The sequence below is a fragment of the Neoarius graeffei genome, chromosome 9 (assembly GCF_027579695.1).
Source record: "Neoarius graeffei isolate fNeoGra1 chromosome 9, fNeoGra1.pri, whole genome shotgun sequence".
In the NCBI taxonomy this organism is placed as follows: Eukaryota; Metazoa; Chordata; class Actinopteri; order Siluriformes; family Ariidae; genus Neoarius; species Neoarius graeffei.
In genome coordinates this window covers 64,653,036-64,673,343 of record NC_083577.1, presented here as the reverse complement: position 1 = coordinate 64,673,343, position 20,308 = coordinate 64,653,036, and the positions used below count along the sequence as shown (strand labels likewise).

At 43.4% G+C, this 20,308-nt stretch overlaps 1 protein-coding gene across 2 annotated transcripts in view; it reads right to left on the bottom strand.

Moving 5' to 3' along the window:
• cers6 (ceramide synthase 6) overlaps positions 1 to 20,308 on the bottom strand; it is an 85,747-nt gene that overhangs the window by 25,394 nt on the left and 40,045 nt on the right. For both annotated transcript variants that reach the window (XM_060930089.1, XM_060930090.1), the window contains exons 4-6: positions 18,177 to 18,234; positions 7,441 to 7,491; positions 5,470 to 5,562 (exon numbers count right to left, since the gene is read on the bottom strand). In XM_060930089.1, coding sequence (XP_060786072.1) covers positions 5,470 to 5,562; positions 7,441 to 7,491; positions 18,177 to 18,234 — 202 coding nt within the window. The remainder of the gene's footprint in view (positions 1 to 5,469; positions 5,563 to 7,440; positions 7,492 to 18,176; positions 18,235 to 20,308) is intronic.

Sequence of the window (20,308 nt, the reverse complement as noted above, 5' to 3'; positions counted from 1 at the left end):
ATCAAAAGTTTAAGTGTAAGCTTAATATACTTAGACTTTTCTATATATTTTTCAGTACAAGCCAAGTATACTTATGTATAACTTTATTAAGTCTATCTCTGATAAGTAAATAAAAAGTAAACTGAAATCATGCTCTTATTTTTAGTTTAAAAGAAGTATACTCAAAGCACACTTGAATAGACCACTTTTTTGGAAGGGGAACTTCATCTGTATCTTTATCCAGAAATATCTGATTAAAAACTGATTAAAAAGTAAACTGTGAATGTCTTGAAATCTCAAGATGGTGAACAACTCTTATTCTTGTGTAAAAAAATAAACCCTGGATGTATTTATGATGTATTTTGAGCCAACTGAAGGCCTGTTAACCACTACAGACATAATCATGTGGAAGCAGTCAGACCTGAGTTTCCCAAAAGCATCGCAGCACAAAGATTATTGTTAAAATGGTAGTGCGAGCAGCACAATGAACACTCTCTCTCCTAGTTAAGATGCTCTTAGCATTAAGAGGCTTTTGGGAAACCCACCTCAGAGCAGCTAGTATAACTGATACATCAAGGAAAGGGAAATGTGACTGGTGTGTGCATCCATAGCATGCATCATATACGCCTCTGCTAAGAGTATGCACTGTAGATTAATTGCAATATGATAGTTTGTCAGATTGGGTGTTTAAGAACAGGTGTAGGTCTGATTCTACATTAGTCTGCTTAAAAGGCACTAGTGATCGAAACAGACTGGTGAGAGAGAGAGAGAGAGAGAGAGAGAGAGAGATGGCTGGTTCTGATAAAAGACTAAAATCTAATCTCTATCCATATCTTGACAATGAAACTATCAGGGTTAAACACGATGCATTTATCACAAGCACTCATTGAGGACATAAGAATGATGTGAGGCAAACTATTATACACCTTACGGTATATAGCCAGAAATGTGCAAACACTTGACCATCACACCCATACATGAGCCTTCACAAAACGTTGCCAAAAGGTTTAGAAGCACACAATTGTCTAGAATGATCGTGTGTGCTGTAGAGTTGATATTTCACTTCACTGGATCCAAGGTACCCAAACATGTTCGAGCATGACGACTCCTTTGTGCACAAAGTGAGCTCTAGAATGACATGGTTTGACTGGTCTGCACACAGCCCTAATATCAACCCCACTGAACACCTTTGAGATGAACTGGAATGCAACTGGACACCAGACCTTGCCCAACCTCACGAATGCTCTTGTGGCTGAATGGGCAGAAATTCCTCCAGCAACGTTCCAAAATCTAATGGAAAGCCTTCCTAGAAGACTGGAACCTGTTACAGTAACAAAGGGGGAACTAACCCCATATGTTCAACAAGCACATGGGTGTCCATATACTTTTGGTCATATTGTATGCATACTTAAAGGAAGCTGCATTTTCAAAATTTCTACTACGTTATGAACTACTGAGTTCAGGCAGAGTTTTCTCCAAATACCAAACATGCTGAACAGACTTGCTGTTCTTGCAGCTGTCTTTTTTTTTTTTTTAAGTAATTTGTACTTTAATTGGACAATGTTTACTTGGTCTATCCACTTTTACTTTCTCCTCTAAACACACTTTGTGGAAAAATGAATACTAGAGTAAATAATCAACTTTTTTGTTCACATTCTTACCAGTAAATGTAAATACATGCACCTTCTCAGTCACTGCTGCTAGCAACGTGTACTGGATGCATCATTGACCCTGGCTGAAAATATCACACGAAGATTACACCTTGGGGCTTGCTTTCTGTCTGTCTGTCTGTCTCCCTCTCTCTCTCTTCCCCCCGTCTGGGTTTCTCTCTCTCTCTCCTGTCCATCCGTCCAGCTCTCTCTCTCTCTCACTCTCCCCATCTCTCTCCCTCTCTCTTTCTCCCCCCGTCTGTCTCTCTCTCTCTGTCTGTCCATCTGTCTGTCCCCCTCCCCCCTCCTGTCTGTCCCCCCTCCCCCCTCCTGTCTGTCCATCTCTCTCCCTGTCTCTCTCTCTCTCTCCCCCCCAGTCTGGCTCCCTCTCTCTGCCTGTCAGTCTCTCCCTTCTCTCTCTCCCCATCGGTGTCTCTCTCTCTCTCTCTCTCTCTCCCCCGTCTGTCTACCCCGTCTCTGTCTGTCTCCCCCAGTCTGTCTGCCTGCCTGTCTCTCTCCCTCTCCGTGTCTCGCTCTCTGCCCGTTTCTCTCCCCGTCTGTCCGTCCCTCTCCCTCCCCCGTCTGTCCGTCCCTCTCCCTCCCCCGTCTGTCCGTCCCTCTCTCCTGTCTCTCTCCCTCCCTCCCTGTCTGTGTCCGTCTGTCCCTCCACCTCTCTCTTCCTTCCTTTCCCTGTCCGTCTCTCTCCCTCTCTCTGCTGGTCCATGGATTAAAGCAAAAAAAAAGTTATTTGACTGAAAATTTACGGGGGGGGGGGGGGGGGGGGGGGGGTGTTTATGGGTGGATTTTGATGAAATTCTGAGAATGGTTAACTTAGAACTGATAACTTTATTATCAATTAATTAATGGATTACTAATATATTCAATTTATTGCACTTTCTTTCCATTGCTTCCGTATATTATTTTTTGTGGCAAACCACACAAATGCAAGCACCTGGAATATTTAGTTTTTTGCAGCATGAACTAAATGGCTTTCCGTTTTCACCTATTTCGTACAGCAAAGCCCACCTCCACTTGTTTTTTTATACCTTTATCGATGGCAGACACATCAGTGCCTTCTTTCATGTAAAGCGCATCCATGCTGCCGAAACTGAAAGCAGAATGACATGCTCCTCTGTGCTCGACGTCAATATAGAAAAAAGTTTGGATCTTCGCTTAAATTAAATTAATTATAATTTGACCTTACTTTGTGTTGAATACGACTTCAAAAACAATTCAAGATTTTATTAAGAGAAATATTGTGGCCAACACGAGTGTTAAGTTACCTAAAAGATCGCGTGAAGTTGGCTGCTACTTTGCGTTCGTTCTCATTTTCCTCCATCATTTCATAGGCCAGAAACAGATGTTTTGATATAATTTAACTTAGTAGGCTATGATTATTACTTAACCGTAGTCTTCTAGACATTTTGACTGTTTGGGGCATTGAACGCTGGTGTAGGATTTTCAGGAAATAAAGTTTAGCGCATGTCGGAACATCATTGAGCTCGCAGCCTCCAACTCCTCAAACGTCCTTTAAATTGTGGTATAACGTAGGCTATAAGGCACGGTTCTAACATACCTTACACATTGGCCTAATGAAAATAATAACTGTTGGGGCATCTGCTGATTTGTTAGCTATAAATTTAGGTCTAATTACTTCTGACAGTCTGCAAGCATTGCACCGTCGGGTCTTCAAGTCTGGCTGAAGCAGAGGAGCGGGCTTTCCGGGGTTTATTTTTTCGTTTTTTTTTTTTTTAACATGCTCTATTTCTATATGTCCAGGTTTGAACTAAGTCATTTTGGCAAGATTTAATTTAATACAAAACAGAAATGGTCAGACACAAGCACACCAAGCACATGGGAATGTATTTTGCCAATTTTGACAGCGCATGTTTTTTTAATGCCGCACCGTAGACAGCGAACGTTTAAACATGATCAAACATAGGAAATGAACAACACAAAGCATGGCTCAAAAACAAAAAAGTTAAATAAACCCTGCTGATAGTTGGTGGTGTTGCAACACATCAGTGTTATAACCCAATCTCTACCCAACCACCCGTCATTTTAATTCTCCTCGGATCAGCACCGACCTCACATTTGGCCTTGGGAGAGTTCAGTTGACGGAAATCCGTCACACGACGGAAAACTTTAATCCATGCTGGTCTCTCTCCCTCTCTCTCTCCGTGTCTCTCTTCCTCTCTCCCTGTTTGTCTCCCTCCCTCCCCGTCTCTCTCCCTCCGCCTCTCTCTCCATCCGTCTGTCTCCCTCTCCCTCCCTGTCAGTCTCTCCTCCCACCCTACCTCCGCTTGTCTCTCCTCCCTCTGCTCGTCTCCCTTCGCTTGTCTCTCCTCCCTCTGTCTGTCACTCTCCCTCTGCTCATCTCTCCTCCCTCCCTCTGCTTGTCTCTCCTCCCTCTGTCTGTCTCCCTCCCTCTGCCTGTCTCCCTCCCTCCAAGTCTGTCTATCCTCCCTTCCCTCCCCTCCATCCCTGTCTGTCTCCCCCTCCCTCCCTCCCCATCTGCCTGCCTCCCAGTCTGTCTGCCTGCCTCCCAGTCTGCCTGCCTGCCTCCCTGTCTGCTTATCTCCCTCCCTCCATGTCGGTCTCCCTCCCTCCCTCCCTCCCTCCCTCCCTGTCTCCTTCCCTCCATCTGCCTGTCCATCTGCCTGTCCGTCTGCATGCCTGCCTCCCTCCCTGCCTGCCTCCCTCCCTGTCTCTCTGTCTGCCTCCCTCCCCGTCTGTCTGCCTGTCTCCCTCCCTCCCCTGTCTGTCCATCCTCCCTCCATCCCTCTCTGTCTCCCTTCCCTCCCCTCCCTCCGTCTGTGTCTCCCTCCCTCCCCGTCTGTCTGTCTGCCTCCCCGTCTGCCTCCCTCCCTGTCTGCGTCTGTCTGCCTGCCTCTGTCTGCATGCCTGCCTCCCTCCCTCCCTGTCTGCTTGCCTCCCTCCCTGTCTGCCTCCCTCCCTGCCTGTCTGCCTGCCTCCCTCCCTCCCTTTCTGTCTGCCTGCCTGCCTCCCTGCCTCTTGGTCTAGGAAGAAATCAGGCTCAGTCTCACTTCTTCGTAGCACTATGTGTATTTTTCTTATGACTGTCACTGGTGCTCTTACACTCAGTCCCACAAAAGTCCAAAACAATCCACATTACAAAATATTTATTAAACAGCAAACCTGATGTAGGTTAAGAAAAAAGAAATTGGATATTAATGTCTCATCTTTAATTATAACAGAGGTCAGCCCCAATAGCCCATTTCTGGAGACATGAAAAGGTACAAAGCATTTCACTACACTAGTAATATCACCACACAAAATGGGGATCTAGGATCAGCTTCCCCAGCCCTCCCCCCACAACCCAAACAAAATTACTCACCTGTCTCCCTAAGCATTCAGTATAAATTAAAGCCATACAATAGTGTCATACCCACAGGCACAGTCATTCTGATCAACCCAAGATAAAATGTAGCACTCATTTATTACAGAAGTGCTAAAAAGAGAACCAAGCTCTTTTTTTAACGTTTTTGTTCTGATGGCTTTAACATGACAGCGTGAGAGAGTCAGTAGTGGAGAGGAACTGAACCAACGACCAGACAGCCATTCAAGAAGAAATAGTTACACACTGACCTTTCATATCAGATACCGTAGTTCAAAAAAAAAAGTACACCTATAACCACATAAATCCACATGGTTAGTACAAACGAGACAGCGGCTAGTTTCCACACTGACGCACGCTCAAGTTATATTATCTAATAACTACTATGATTTATAACTACAGCGAAGCTCGGAACGGTGTGTAGCTGTGACACTGGGGACTACAAGTCGGGAGATTTAAGAAGGGAAAACTCCAGCTTCATACCTTCCTCCTGATATCTGTGAACTGAGAGAAGAGTAGAGATAGGTAGAAAGACAGCTCCAAAATGTAGTAATAGTGCAGGTCCACTGTTAGAGCCTGTGGAAATAAAGTAAACAAAGTTATTCACTGAACATGATTAACAATCGAGAAGGATATGAGCATGTGTGCGGAATAGAGCCAACAATCCTTCGGGTTAAAATCAACACCATCTAGTTATCGCCGTCCCAGAAGTTAATCCAGCAACAAGAGCCCAAACTCAAAATGATAGTACTGCTGAGATCTAGACTCAGAAGATACTGAATAATTTTCTTTAGCATAAATACGCAGGTGATTATAGAAAATCGTGAGCACTGACTGGTTGAGAAATTTGGACCATTTCTCGATAACCACCTCGAGCGACTCAGCAACATGGTGGCCAATGGCCTCGTCACCGTAATTGAGGAAGCATTACAAAATTATGAAAGAAAATGCTGTTCCTAAAAGCACTAAAAATGTTAGTTTGGTCTAAAAACTATTCAAAGGTAAGGCGGAATTGTGATTTATTTTATCTATTTCAAAACAAAGTATTTTATGTGAGTCGGCATAGATAACTGACAACCCTACACCCATTACATTTGCATGCTACTTTTGAAGTTTGAAAAAAAAAAATGTAAATAGGATTTTTGAAAATTTTTTTGAAATAAATCACCTGTGTATTTACCGTATACTAAAACAATTATCTGCCTCAGGCTCAGTGAATCTCATCTCTAGCCGCTTTATCCTGTTCTACAGGGTCGCAGGCAAGCTGGAGCCTATCCCAGCTGACTACGGGTGAAAGGCGGGGTACACCCTGGACAAGTCGCCAGGTCATCACAGGGCTGACACATAGACACAGACAACCATTCACACTCACATTCACACCTGTTAACCTAACCTGCATGTCTTTGGACTGTGGGGGAAACTGGAGCACCCGGAGGAAACCCACGCAGACACGGGGAGAACATGCAAACTCCGCACAGAAAGGCCCTCGCTGACCATGGGGCTCGAACCCAGACCTTCTTGCTGTGAAGCAACAGCGCCAACTACTACACCACCGTGCCGCCCGGCTCAGTGAATAACCTTGACTTCATCTTGGTTATTATTCACAGATATTCACTTTGCCTTTGGTGAATAATTATTAAATAACAGCAGCTCAGAAAGTATTTCATGCTGCAAGGCAAATTAGAGGCTTACATTAACGTGTGCATTCTAATGCATTACGGTTTCTATAGCACCAACTTGCACAGGAATTTGTAAAGCAGACGCTATACATCAACAGATTCAAAATACATATAAGTGTTGTTGATAAAGCTTTCTTTGAACATTTATTTAGCATTTTCGGGAGGAGTCTCCAGAATCAGCATTTTGTACATTTTCTGCGTGTTTTAATAAAATGTACAGTATACACATCATATTAACTTCAAAAATAAAGTCTGGTGAGGAAATGACTGCTATATCGCTTATAACATAAGCAACAACAGGAATGTGCGTTTCACCAAATGTTCCATAACATTAAATATGAACTATAAAACAAATTTACAAAAGCCCAAAATCATTCTTTAGTCAATAAGACATTGCTAATGTTGGCAAATTGTAGTGGTATAAAAACAAACAATTTGGGATGTGTTGCTATTGGAAAAGAATCAACTTCGTCATGATACCACACCATCACACCACCCTATCATTAATTATTTTCCTAAATCACAGCATATTCTGACATGATTTATTCATTATTTAAAGCAACTGGGGGGGGAGGGGGGAACCCCACAACACACACACACACACACACACACACAGTTTATTCAAAACTACATGTTCCAAACTGTGGCATAACTCCTACAAAGTAAAACCAGCATGATCATGCAAGGTCATGAAAATACCAAGTCAAAGTGTACACGTGGAATTTTTCCAAGTAACGTGAAAATTCGGGGGGGGGAGAAAAAAAAAAGAGCATACCTGATATGGGTAGTTATACCAGCATTCTCTAGTGTTCCACAGCCAGGGAGTCTAGAAATAAAACACACAGAAACTACGATAAAGATATGATACAGAAATAAAGCATATTTTTATAGGTCTGTGGGTATCTTAAAATATGACTGCATATAATCAAATTATAAATAACTCGACTGTCAAGAAATGCTGCTAGTGACTGTGCAATATAACTGGGCGGAAGTATTAGTGATGTATACTTGACGCAGATCTGCCATGAACACTTGTCTGAAGAATGTTAACTATGAGCTAACTGTATATAGGTTTTTCACACTCAGTACGTTTACATGCACATAGAGAGAATCGAATTTCTGCCGTTGCTCGACTGAAATCGAAGTTCAAAATGCCATGTATACACCTTAATTCGGCTGAAATTGAACCAAACTTGATTTCTCGGAATCGAGCTACACGACCTAGATTATGCGATTTCTGCCGAGCTACTTAGTGCATGTAAACCCTATTGAGCTACGTAGTCGAGCTACTTACTTCAGCACTGCCCCTTCCAGAAGTGACGAGACCACAAGCGGGAAACACAACAGCTTCGGTCGGCATGACAACGAATCATGACAACGGCATGAATCTTTTCTTTGTGGCATTGTTTGCACTGTTAAAATTTAGCTCACTTACTGTATCACCAAATACATCTGTACAGCTGTTGCATAGCTGTGAATTGTGTACATAAACAAGTCACTGTATTTGTGTGTATATATATGTCCAACATCTGAAGAATGTCAATAAAAACAAAGCAATTGAACTTTGTGTTTATTAAGACATAAGTTAAATTGTAAGCAAAAATATATATTTTTTTGTAAGCAAAAAATGGACTTTAGAAAAATATACAATTGTGCAAAATAAGTTGTCTTACAAAACAGTGGTCTGCGCAGGACAGTTTGTAGCCATACAGTCTGTTAGAGCAAGCCTAACAGCTTGAACACGGAACTTGTGAACACGGAACTGCCAGTGTTGCCAGATTGGGCGGTTTTAAGTGCATTTTGGCGGATATGAACATGTTTTGGGCTGGAAAACGTCAGCAGTATCTGGCAACACTGCTGATAACTTTGTTTATACTCTTGAATAGCTCTTCTTCATGATGACAACCGGAAGTGTACCAACACGATGGGGCGTGTAGCGCCACCTGTGGCTCGGGTGCATAATGTACCTCACACAATAGCTCGATTTCCTTGTCTGCATGTAGGATTGGATTTCTCTGGCACCCCTGCTGGGACCCTTAGCTCGATTACCGACAGCAGCTCGATTTGGATGTGCATGTAAACGTACTGACTGTAACTAACTTGCTCCTTTGGAAAGAAATTCTTTTTTTTGGACCACCAAAGTAAACAAAAAGTTGTGTTTAGCTGAAGCCTGGCAAGTGTCCCTGCTAAACTTGGGAAAGAAAATCATTTATAGTCACACTCCCTCAATCATTTTCTCCACTGATACATCACCTATTAAAAGGTAGACTGCCTTTCAGATTTTTCAAGTTCAGGTCATAAAAAGAATTTCCCCGACACTCAGTTATTCTTGTTTAGTGGACCGAAAGCTACTGAATTCAAATCACAGACTTTCAGTTTTATCAGTTTAAAAAAAAAAACAGAACAGTTAATGAATTTAGGGCTATGTGGCCCTAAATTCTCTGCTATTTTTTCTTGCTTCCCCGTGACGCAATACAAGATATGTCATGCATCACGGGTGGGCTTTCCCCGTTCATGCAAAGCATTGTGGGATACAAATCTGAAACAGGAGAGAACAATGGAAGATGTGTGCGCATGAATGAAATGTGAAAGACTAACTACAGTAACGGAAAGCAAGAAGAAAATGTGTTATGTTGCGAAGGAAAGGAAATGCAGGACCAAACTAATAAATATTGGCAGTCAGCGAGCACCTTGGTGTGATCAGCTGTTTGTTTAGCGACAGAATGATGTAACTGTCAGGGTACGGTCAAAGGTAAACCTGTAGATGGCAGTAATACAACACTGTGGATGCCAGTTACTGTAAAACCTAAAAGAAGAAGGAAAAAGAAGGTAAACCTGTGCATGTGCACACGGACTTCCTCTGTCCGCTTGACTGCGTGAAACGAGCAATTTCATGCACATTATTTGCTCGGGAATCCCCTCAAATTAAATAACTTCCAAGCCACAGAATGGCCTGGTTTTTTTTTTTTTGGAGATATTACAGAAATAAACATGCATTACAATGACCAAATTTCAGAGGGAACTAAATTTCACGGACTTTATGAAATCGAAAGGCCGTCTAGCTTTAATCTTTCTCCCACTATTAAGCTTTGCAGGAGTGAGAACACAGAAGCCTGCAAGATACGGTACAAATAAGCCTCCAAACAAGCCATATTTTCATCATGTCATGCAAGTATCTTGACTGATCATACAGCAGCCAGATTTTTATTTTTTTGCATGCGTTTCCTGGTCCTCCCCCCAATAGCTTGTAGCATTAATATGATGCAAAAAAGCAATTTATATGCAGTCAGTGACAAAAAAAAAAAATCCTTTCCAACTGGTTTTAAGAGACTGCAATGCAAATCACAATCCTAATGTGATCAACAATATGCTATTTTGTTCAATATTTTGCAGCCTAGTGCCTTCCTGAAGAATATTGTAAGCCTGACTTCCCATTGTAATGAAGCACTATGGGCTGGCTGCTGAGTTACACACACACACACACACGCTCAGGAGTGTGTGTATGTCTGTTCTATTTCACCCCATGCTACTATTAATAACTCCGATGGGAGAACTGCTGGCCAACCAACGTTAACAACTTCATTCCATCTAGTTATTCATTCATCCCAGTAAAAAATGATTACAGGCATTTATCAGTCAGAGAGCGAAGAGAACCACAAACCATCCAGTCACTGCCAGCATATTCAATTCTACAAAACACTGTTCCCATTTCATGCTTAATTTTTAGAACATCCATCAATATTCATGACCTAATTAACAGGCATGATCCCAACATTATAAATTCTACTTCAAGTCATTATGTGTAAGTCAATTCCAGTTAACACAGACACGGAGCAGCTGTGAATGCATGTTTTAATATTCTGCATGTACTTGTTTACAGAGAAAAAATCCCTGCATTATGGATACAGTGTTGAATAATACATAGTAGCTTTCAAAGAGCAAGTCTTGTTAAAGATAGTTTATGACAGCTGTTTCACAGCTCGAACCAAAGTCAAATAAAACCCTCCAACTGTGCTCATCACTTCTTATACTTTCAAAATTTCCTTTGGTCAAGTCACAGCCTTTTGTCAAATCTAATCCCATGTAATAGTTTAGTAAGACAAAAATTACTAATATTAAATTCGTCTCGTCTCTCGTCTTCTTCAGCTTATCCGGGGTCGGGTCGCGGAGGCAACAGTCTGAGCATGGAAGCCCAAACTTCCCTTCCCCCAGACACCTCGGCCAGCTCCTCGGGAAGAACACTGAGGCGTTCCCAGGCCAGCTGAGAGACATAGTCCCTCCAGCGTGTCCTGGGTCTTCCCCGGGGCCTCCTCCCAGGGGAACATGCCTGGAACACCTCCCCAGGGAGGCGTCCAGGAGGCATCCGAAAGAGATGCCCAAGCCACCTCAGCTGATTCCTCTCGATGTGGAGGAGCAGCGGCTCTACTCAGAGCTCCTCCCGAGTGACTGTGCTTCTCACCCTAAGGGAGCGCCCAGCCACCCTGCGAAGGAAACTCATTTCGGCCGCTTGTATCCGCGATCTTGTTCTTTTGGTCATTACCCAAAGCTCATGACCATAGGTGAGAGTCAGAACGTAGATCGACCGGTAAATCGAGAGCTTCGCCTTTTGGCTCAGTTCCTTCACCACGATGGACCGGTAAAGCGACCGCATCACTGCGGAAGCCCGATCCACCTGTCGATCTCACGCTCTATCCTTCCCTCACTCGTGAACAAGATCCAGAGGTACTTAAACTCCTCCACTTGAGGCAGGACTTCTCCACCAACCTGGAGAGGGCAAGCCACCCTTTTCTGGTTGAGAACCATGGCCTCGGACTTGGAGGTGCTGATTCTCATCCCAGCCGCTTCACACTCGACTGCAAACCGCCCCAGTGCATACTGAAGATCCTGGTTTGAAGAAGCCAACAGGACATCTGCAAAAAGCAGAGATGAAATTCTGCTTTTTGAAATCCTGCTTTTTGAAATCCTGTGCCTAGAAATTCTGTCCATAAAAATTATGAACAGAACCGGTGACAAAGGGCAGCCCTGCCGGAGTCCAACATGCACTGAGAACAGGTCTGACTTACTGCTGGCAATGCGAACCAGACTCCTGCTCCGTTCGTACAGGGACCGGACAGCCCTTAGCAAAGAGCCCCGAACCCCATACTCCCGAAGCACCCCCCACAGAATACCATGAGCGACACGGTCGAATGCCTTTTCCGTCGTGGCTCAGGTGGCTAAGGCGCCAATACCATAAATCCGGGGACCCGGGTTCGATTCCGACCCGAGGTCATTTCCCGATCCCTCCCCGTCTCTCTCTCCTGCTCATTTCCTGTCCTGTCTCTACACTGTCCTATCCAATAAAGGTGAAAAAAAAGCCCAAAAAAAATCGTAAAAAAAAAAAAAGATTTTCACCCTGCTTGACCTCTGCCTGACTACCACTTATTTCCAGTTTAATGAAAGTTTAAAGTTTAATGCTCGAACATGGTGTTTGTTATGGACAAACCGTGACTAGCAAAGGGGTCCAATAACAAAACACCACTTGGGTTCAGATCCGGAAGGCCGTTCCTCCCAATCAGTCACTGTCGTCGCCCACATGAGCGTTGAAGTCCCCCAGTAGAACAATGGAGTCCCCAGTCTGAGCACCTCTCAGTACCTCTCCCAGGGACTCCAAGAAGGCCAGATACTCTATACTGCTATTCGGCCCGTAGGCACAAACGGCAAGAGCCCTCTCCCCGATTTGAAGGTGCAGAGAGGCGACCCTCTCATTCACTGGGGTAAACTCCAACATATGGCGGCTGAGCTGGGGAGCTATAAGCAAGCCCACACCAGCCCGCCGCCGCTCACCATGGGCGACTCCAGAGAAGTGGAGAGTCCAGCCCCTTTCGAGAAGCTGGGTTCCGGAGCCCAAGCTGTGCATGGAGGTGAGCCTGAATATCTCTAGCCGGTACCTCTTAACCTCCCGCACAAGCTCAGGCTCTTTCCCCCCCCAGTGAAGTGACATTCCATGTTCCAACAGCTAGTCGCTGTGTTCGGAGATCAGGTCATCGAGGCCCCTGCCTTTGACTGCCGCCCAATCCACACTGCACCGGCCCCCTACGGCTACATCTGTGGGTGGTGAATCCACAGGAGGTCGGGCCCACGTCACCGCTTCGGGCTGAGCCCGGCCGGGCCCCGTGGGCAAAGGCCCGGCCACCAGGCGCTCACATACGAGCCCCAACCCCAGGCCTGGCTCCAGGGTGGGGCCCCGGCTGCACCATACCGGGCGAAGTCACGGTCCTTGATTGAGTGTTATCCATAAGGAGTTTTGGTGAACTGCTCTTGGTCTGGCCTGTCACCTAGGACCTGTCTGCCTTGGGAGACCCTAACAGGGGCATAATGCCCCCGACAACATAGCTCCTAGGATCATTCAAGCACACAAACCTCTCCACCACAATAAGGTGGCAGTTCTAGGAGGGGTAATATTAAGTTCATTTCACTTAAACTCACCACCACTTTTAGTTATACCTTCTATACACTATGATTATTGAAGTTAAAAGGATATAGCTTTTATCTCGGAGTGCTAAACACATCTGTTTCACAGGAGGCTTTACGCAGAAGTTAACTGCCTTGGTATTCTCCTCTGGTAGTCCCTTTAGTGATCAAAAGCAGATGTTTCCTCTTGTTGTAATATATACCAAGTTATTCTATCCACATTCACTGGATGAGAAATTGTGCATGCTGATTGGCTATTCTACAGTTAGGTCCATATATATTTGGACACTGACACAAGTTTTGTTTTTTTTACCTGTTTACTGAAACATATTCAAGTTATAGTTATATAACGGACATGGACAAAGTCCAGACTTTCAGCTTTCATTTGAGGGTATCCACATTAAAATTGGATGAAGGGTTTAGGAGTTTCAGCTCCTTAACATGTGCCACCCTGTTTTTAAAGGGACCAAAAGTAATTGGACAATTGACTCAAAGGCTATTTCAAGGGCAGGTGTGGGCAATTCCTTCGTTATGTCATTCTCAATTAAGCAGATAAAAGGCCTGGAGTTGATTTGAGGTGTGGTGCTTGCATTTGGAAGATTTTGCTGTGAAGAAAACATGCGGTCAAAGGAGCTCTCCATGCAGGTGAAACAAGCCATCCTTAAGCTGCGAAAACAGAAAAAAAAAAACCCATCTGAAAAATTGCTACAATATTAGTGGCAAAATCTACAGTTTGGTACATCCTGAGAAAGAAAGAAAGCACTGGTGAACTCAATGAAAAAAGACCTGGACACCCACAGACGACAACAGTGGTGGATGATCGCAGAATAATTTCCATGGTGAAGAGAAACCCCTTCACAACAGCCAACCAAGTGAACAACACTCTCCAGGAGGTAGGCATATCAATATCCAAATCTACCATAAAGAGAAGACTGCATGAAAGTAAATACAGAGGGTTCACTGCATGGTGTGAGCCACTCATAAGCCTCAAGAATAAAAAGGCTAGATTGGACTTTGCTAAAAACATCTAAAAAAGCCAGCACAGTTCTGGAAGAACATTCTTTGGACAGATGAAACCAAGATCAACCTCTATCAGAATGATGGAAAGAAAAAAGTATGGCGAAGGCGTGGTACAGTTCATGATCCAAAGCATACCACATCATCTGTAAAACACGGCGGAGGCAGTGTGATGGCTTGGGCATGCATGGCTGCCAGTGGCACTGGGTCACTAGTGTTTATTGATGTGACACAGGACAGAAGCAGCCGGATGAATTCTGAGGTATTCAGAGACATACTGTGTGCTCAAATCCAGCCAAATTGATTGGTCGACGTTTCATAATACAGATGGACAATGACCCAAAACATAAAGCCAAAGCAACCCAGGAGTTTATTAAAGCAAAGAAGTGGAATATTCTTGAATGGCCAAGTCAGTCACCTGATCTCAACCCAATTGAGCATGCATTTCACTTGTTAGACTAAACTTCAGACAGAAAGGCCCACAAACAAACAGCAACTGAAAACTGCTGCAGTAAAGGCCTGGCAGAGCATTAAAAAGGAGGAAAAACACAGCGTCTGGTGATGTCCATGAGTTCAAGACTTCAGGCAGTCATTGCCAACAAAGGGTTTTCAACCACGTATTAGAAATGAACATTTTATTTACAATTATTTAATTTGTCCAATTACTTTTGAGCCCCTGAAATGAAGGGATTGTGTTTAAAAAAATGCTTTTAGTTCCTCACATATTTATGCAATCATTTTGTTGAACCCACTGAATTAAAGCTGAAAGTCTGAACTTCAACTGCATCTGAATTGTTTTGTTCAAAATTCATTATGGTAATGTACAGAACCAAAATTAGAAAAATGTTGTCTTTGTCCAAATATTTATGGACCTAACTGTACTTCTAGGATATCAGCTCATATACTGGGAGTAGAGAAAAACAAAACGGTGGTGTGTGTTGCTGAACCAACAAAGGATGAAATAAAAACTCTGCTCGAAAACAAAACCCCAAAAAATACACACAAAAAAAGAAAAAAATATATATAGAATAAAAGTATTTGATGGTAAGAACGTATTTTTTTTATTTTTCAAGCATTATTATAGCATTTTTCACAAATTGCTACTGTCATTTCACCGGTTTGTTTATGGTCTAAGCAGAAATTGTCAGATGTTTTGTATAAAGTTTTTATTTAGCGAATTTGCAAAAAAATTAAAAAATGCTCCGTTTCTCAAAATCCAGTCAGTCAATGTGGATAGAATAACGGTTATTACATCCAGTCTTGTCGTACATGGCTAAAAGCCAACTTGATGCTACGCGCCTCGTTGGCTATCAGCTCATGTACAACTCGATTTCATGGAATAACTTAAACATTCATTCAATCTAAACTGAAGAGAAATTATTATTATTAATTATTATTATTATTATTATTACACCTCTCTGTTTCAACCCCATTATATGGCTAAAAGTATGTAGACACCTGACCATCAGAACCATATATGATTTAAAACAAACAAAAAAACAACCCCCAAAAAAACCTCCCATCCCATTACAAAACCATTAATATGAAGTTGGTCTCCACATTCCTCCTATAATAATCTCCACTCTTCTGGGAAGGCTTTGCACTAGATTTTGGGATGTTGCTGTGGGGATGTGTGCTCATTCAGCCAGCCACAAGAGCATTTGTGAGGTCAGGTCAAGAAGGCCTGGCACACAATCAGCATTCCAGTTCATCTCAAAGATGAACAGTTCATCGGGGTTGAGGTCATGGATTTTTGTAGGTCATTCATTTTCTTCCACACCAGCCTTTATTTACACATGTATACCTTTTTCCACGGAAGGGAAACATTAATGCTACAACATACGGTCATTTTAGACAATTGCGTGCTTCCATCTTTGTGGCAAAAGTTTGGGGAAGGCTTGTATATAGGTGTGATGGTGAGGGTGTCTATAAACTTCTGGCCATATACGTAGTATATGACGGTCCAAAAATGGTTGTGAAAGGTTTATTATTTAAACAAACAAACAAACAAACAAACAAACAAACAAACAAAAACAAACAAACAAACAAACAAACAAACAAAAACATACAGGTAGGGCAGAGTTTTAAATGTCCAGTGATTTTTTTTTTTTAAATACACAATACAAAGAACATTCAAACTCATTCCTCCCTGTTTTAACATTATTCATAGCACAGCATTGTGGAAATTTCTGACCTGACTGGTCAGTGACCCAATTTCTACAGCTAACTAATTCACTGGTATGTTTCTAGAGTAAACACATTCACATGGACTTCTATGGGTGCTCATAATTTGTTGCTGTTGTTTCACAAATAAAAATATGTAATCATTGATATAGTGAAGGGGCGGCACAGTGGTGTAGTGGTTAGCGCTGTCGCCTCACAGCAAGAAGGCCCGGCTTCGAGCCCCGTGGCCGGCGAGGGCCTTTCTGTGCGGAGTTTGCATGTTCTTCCCGTGTCCGCATGGGTTTCCTCCGGGTGCTCCAGTTTCCCCCACAGTCCAAAGACAAGCAGGTTAGGTTAACTGGTGACTCTAAATTGACCGTAGGTGTGAATGTGATTCACCCGTAGTCAGCTGGGATAGGCTCCAGCTTGCCTGCGATCCTGTAGAACAGGATAAAGCGGCTAGAGATAATGAGATGAGATGATATAGTGAAGCTTGGGCAGCATGGTGGTGCAGTGGTTAGCACTATCACCTCACAGCAAGAAGGTTCTGGGTTCGAACCCTACGGCTGACGGGGGCCTTTCTATGTGGAGTTTGCACGTCCTCCCCGTGTCTGCATGGGTTTCCTCCTGGTGCTCCGGTTCCTCCCACAGTCCAAAAGACATGCAGATTTGGTACAATACCTAGCCACCGGGGTTGTACGAGCCAGTGCATGCGTAGTGCTGGTCCCAAACCTGAATAGACTGGGGAGGGTTGCGGCAAAAAAAATCTATGCCAAATCAAATATGCGGAACAGATCCTGGGAGCAGCCCGAAAAAAAAAAAAAAGAAGATTACTGATATGGTGAAGCTTGGAGATGTTTATATCAACATTTATGGAAAAACTCTGCAGCTTCAGTACTTAACATAGGTAAAGCCTTTCTTTTAAGTTTCGCACCACAGGAATGTCTTCAGGACTTTGTGTTCTGCGATAACATGACCAGCTATATTTGTACCTCTGCCAAGGAAGTTACGTTTTCACTGCGGCTTGTTTGTCGGATGAAACAGAATTGTGCAAAACCTACCAATTTGATTTAAATGAAACTTGGTGGAAGGTTGTAGCATGGGCCAAGGAAGAACCCGTTAAATTTTGGAGTGGGTCTGAGTCACAGTGTGATCCATGAATTTAGTTTTGCGCTCGCTAGCAAAATAAGACAGAACATGATAGGAAAACTTCAGGGTGCAACTTGGCTTTGTATTAAACTACCTCTTCACTGACGGCTTTTGTGTTTTACTGCTGACATATTTACTCATTTGCGTACATGCGTTCACATACACAATATCTACGGTAAATAGCACCTGTCATGTTGTTCAATCATGAAAGAGGACAATGGAGACACAGCACATATGTTCACAATTCAAGCAAACTATCGCTATCTAATCTTTAGGTAAAACAGCAGGGCCAGGAATCTGTTGCTTTTAAAATGTTAACGGACTGGAAAAGGAATGGCTTCGGACTTACACAGTCTGCATGCATGCACATATTGTTCAAGCTTAAATGTAAGCTGTTGTATTCCCCCCCCCTTCACTCACATCTCCGGTTTTAGATTCTTCAGGTAACACATTGGGCGTCTGCAGTTTTTAATACGTCACAATTTAAATCAGTTAAAATGCAAGCAAGCACAATTTTTGTTTTTAGATTGAATTTGAGGTCAATCTGTTTAAACCCCCAATGTTAACCATTATAGGAAAATTCCCAGGAAGCAGAAACGTGAAGAATCCCTAACTACACCATAAAACACTGAATTACAGCGTATTTAACAGAAATGTGTCATTCAGATTCAAAGCTGTATAGATAAGAAGTAGACATGCCAACCTTGTCATTTTTTTCCTTTTTGTTCTTACCTTTTTAAGATACCGCACCCCATAGGTAAATATGTACAGGTAAAAGGTGAACCTCCACCTGTGAAAGACAAACCAAACAAGCATTAAACAGAAACAAGATTACCCGTGTTATCAAGTGATTGTTTCTTAATATTTATTTTGCATGATTGCACAATTTCATCTCAGGAAAGTCACAGTAAAACTGAAGTTCTGAGATAGGATTGTGGAGCACACCAAAATAACTCAAATTATATTTGGCACCAAGTGCTTAAACTACTAAATTATAAAATGACAGGAAGATGTTGTACGATTCATACTTCGTAGCAAGACAGAAAATGACAGCAGATATGGATCTGCATTTCAGTTTGGGTTTTAAATATGATGCACAGAATTCATTGGGCCTGTGAGGTTCTAGATAAACACAACAGTAATATAACTACAGTTCTTCCAGTGGGGGACACACATGTGAAAAAATAAGTACATCCCATGGAAATTTTAGTCTTTTCTCAACATAGTTAAGCAAGCAAACATTTCACCCTTTTGATACTGTGCCTACAGATAAAGGTGGTATAGAGGGTTCCCGCATGACGTCACCGCGCCGCGAGATTTCGGTAGTCGCCATATTGGAAGACCAAGTACACATCTATGCAAGTACATACATACATAAAACAAACTTCACCTGAAATGTAGCCAGGGCCGGTTCTGCCCTAATCTGGACCCGGGTGCAACATCGCGCAACCCCCCCCCAAAAAAAACAAAACAAAACACACCAGTCTAAGGCCCAATCCCAATTCTAATTTCTACCCCTCCCCCTCCCCCTTCCCCTTGAAACTGAGCTACAAGGGATAGGGCTTGAAATTCAACCCCTACGTATTGGGATAGCCCTTCAACGATCGCATACGTCATCGCGTACCTCCGTCAGCGTTTACATTAGCAAAACGCGACCAAATGCGTCATTGGCTGCGACCAGCCGCTACAGTCAGAGCCAGAGGCAGAACCAGAAATCTCTGCTGGCAGGGTGTGATTTGTTAACTAACACCACTGAATGGGATATCTTTGGCGCTTCGTGCACCACATCCGACAGAATGAGGTGTCAGAACACTCATGTAAACAATAAAAGCGAGAATAACAGAACAAAACGTACGCAGTCAAGCAACCGAAAACAATACTCACTCCCAAAGCTTTTTAGCAGCAGCTTGGATTTCAGAAATCGCTGCTCATTCTCAGCTCGAAAGCGAATCAAGCGGCATGTTTCCTCTGGATAACAACTTAAAACACGTAAATAATGGAGAAAATACATTTATGACAATCTTTCGCCGCGGGAACCGCCATCTTTCTGAAATCCGCATGGCATTGTGGGAAATCACTCAAACCCCTTCGTTCGGAGTCAGCTCCAGGAAAATCTCCGTTTGGAGGGGTACAGAAGCCCTACCCCTTCCCCTACCCATCCGCGTTAACTGGGATTGGGATACCCCTACCCCTTCACGTGAACGCGCAAAATGGAGGGGAAGGGCCAAGGGGTTGGTCCAAGGGGTGAAATGGGATTCGGCCTAAATCAGGACAACCAGTGTTTGAACTACGGGGGTACTCGGGGGATCCAAGATCCCCTGAAACAGACATGAGATCCCTTGAAAACATCTCATCTCATCTCATCTCATTATCTCTAGCCGCTTTATCCTTCTACAGGGTCGCAGGCAAGCTGGAGCCTATCCCAGCTGACTACGGGCGAAAGGCGGGGTACACCCTGGACAAGTCGCCAGGTCATCACAGGGCTGACACATAGACACAGACAACCATTCACACTCACATTCACACCTACGGTCAATTTAGAGTCACCAGTTAACCTAACCTACATGTCTTTGGACTGTGGGGGAAACCGGAGCACCCGGAGGAAACCCACGCGGACATGGGGAGAACATGCAAACTCCACACAGAAAGGCCCTCGCCGGCCCCGGGGCTCGAACCCAGGACCTTCTTGCTGTGAGGCGACAGCGCTAACCACTACACCACCGTGCCGCCCCCCTTGAAAACATGATTTGGGAAATGTTGGGGGGTCTCTAAAATATTGGCAAAATGAGGTTTATTGACATAGCAATCGTGTGTAACGGGAAACATTTGCATATCCGAAGTGTTGTGTTTACATCAAAGATAAA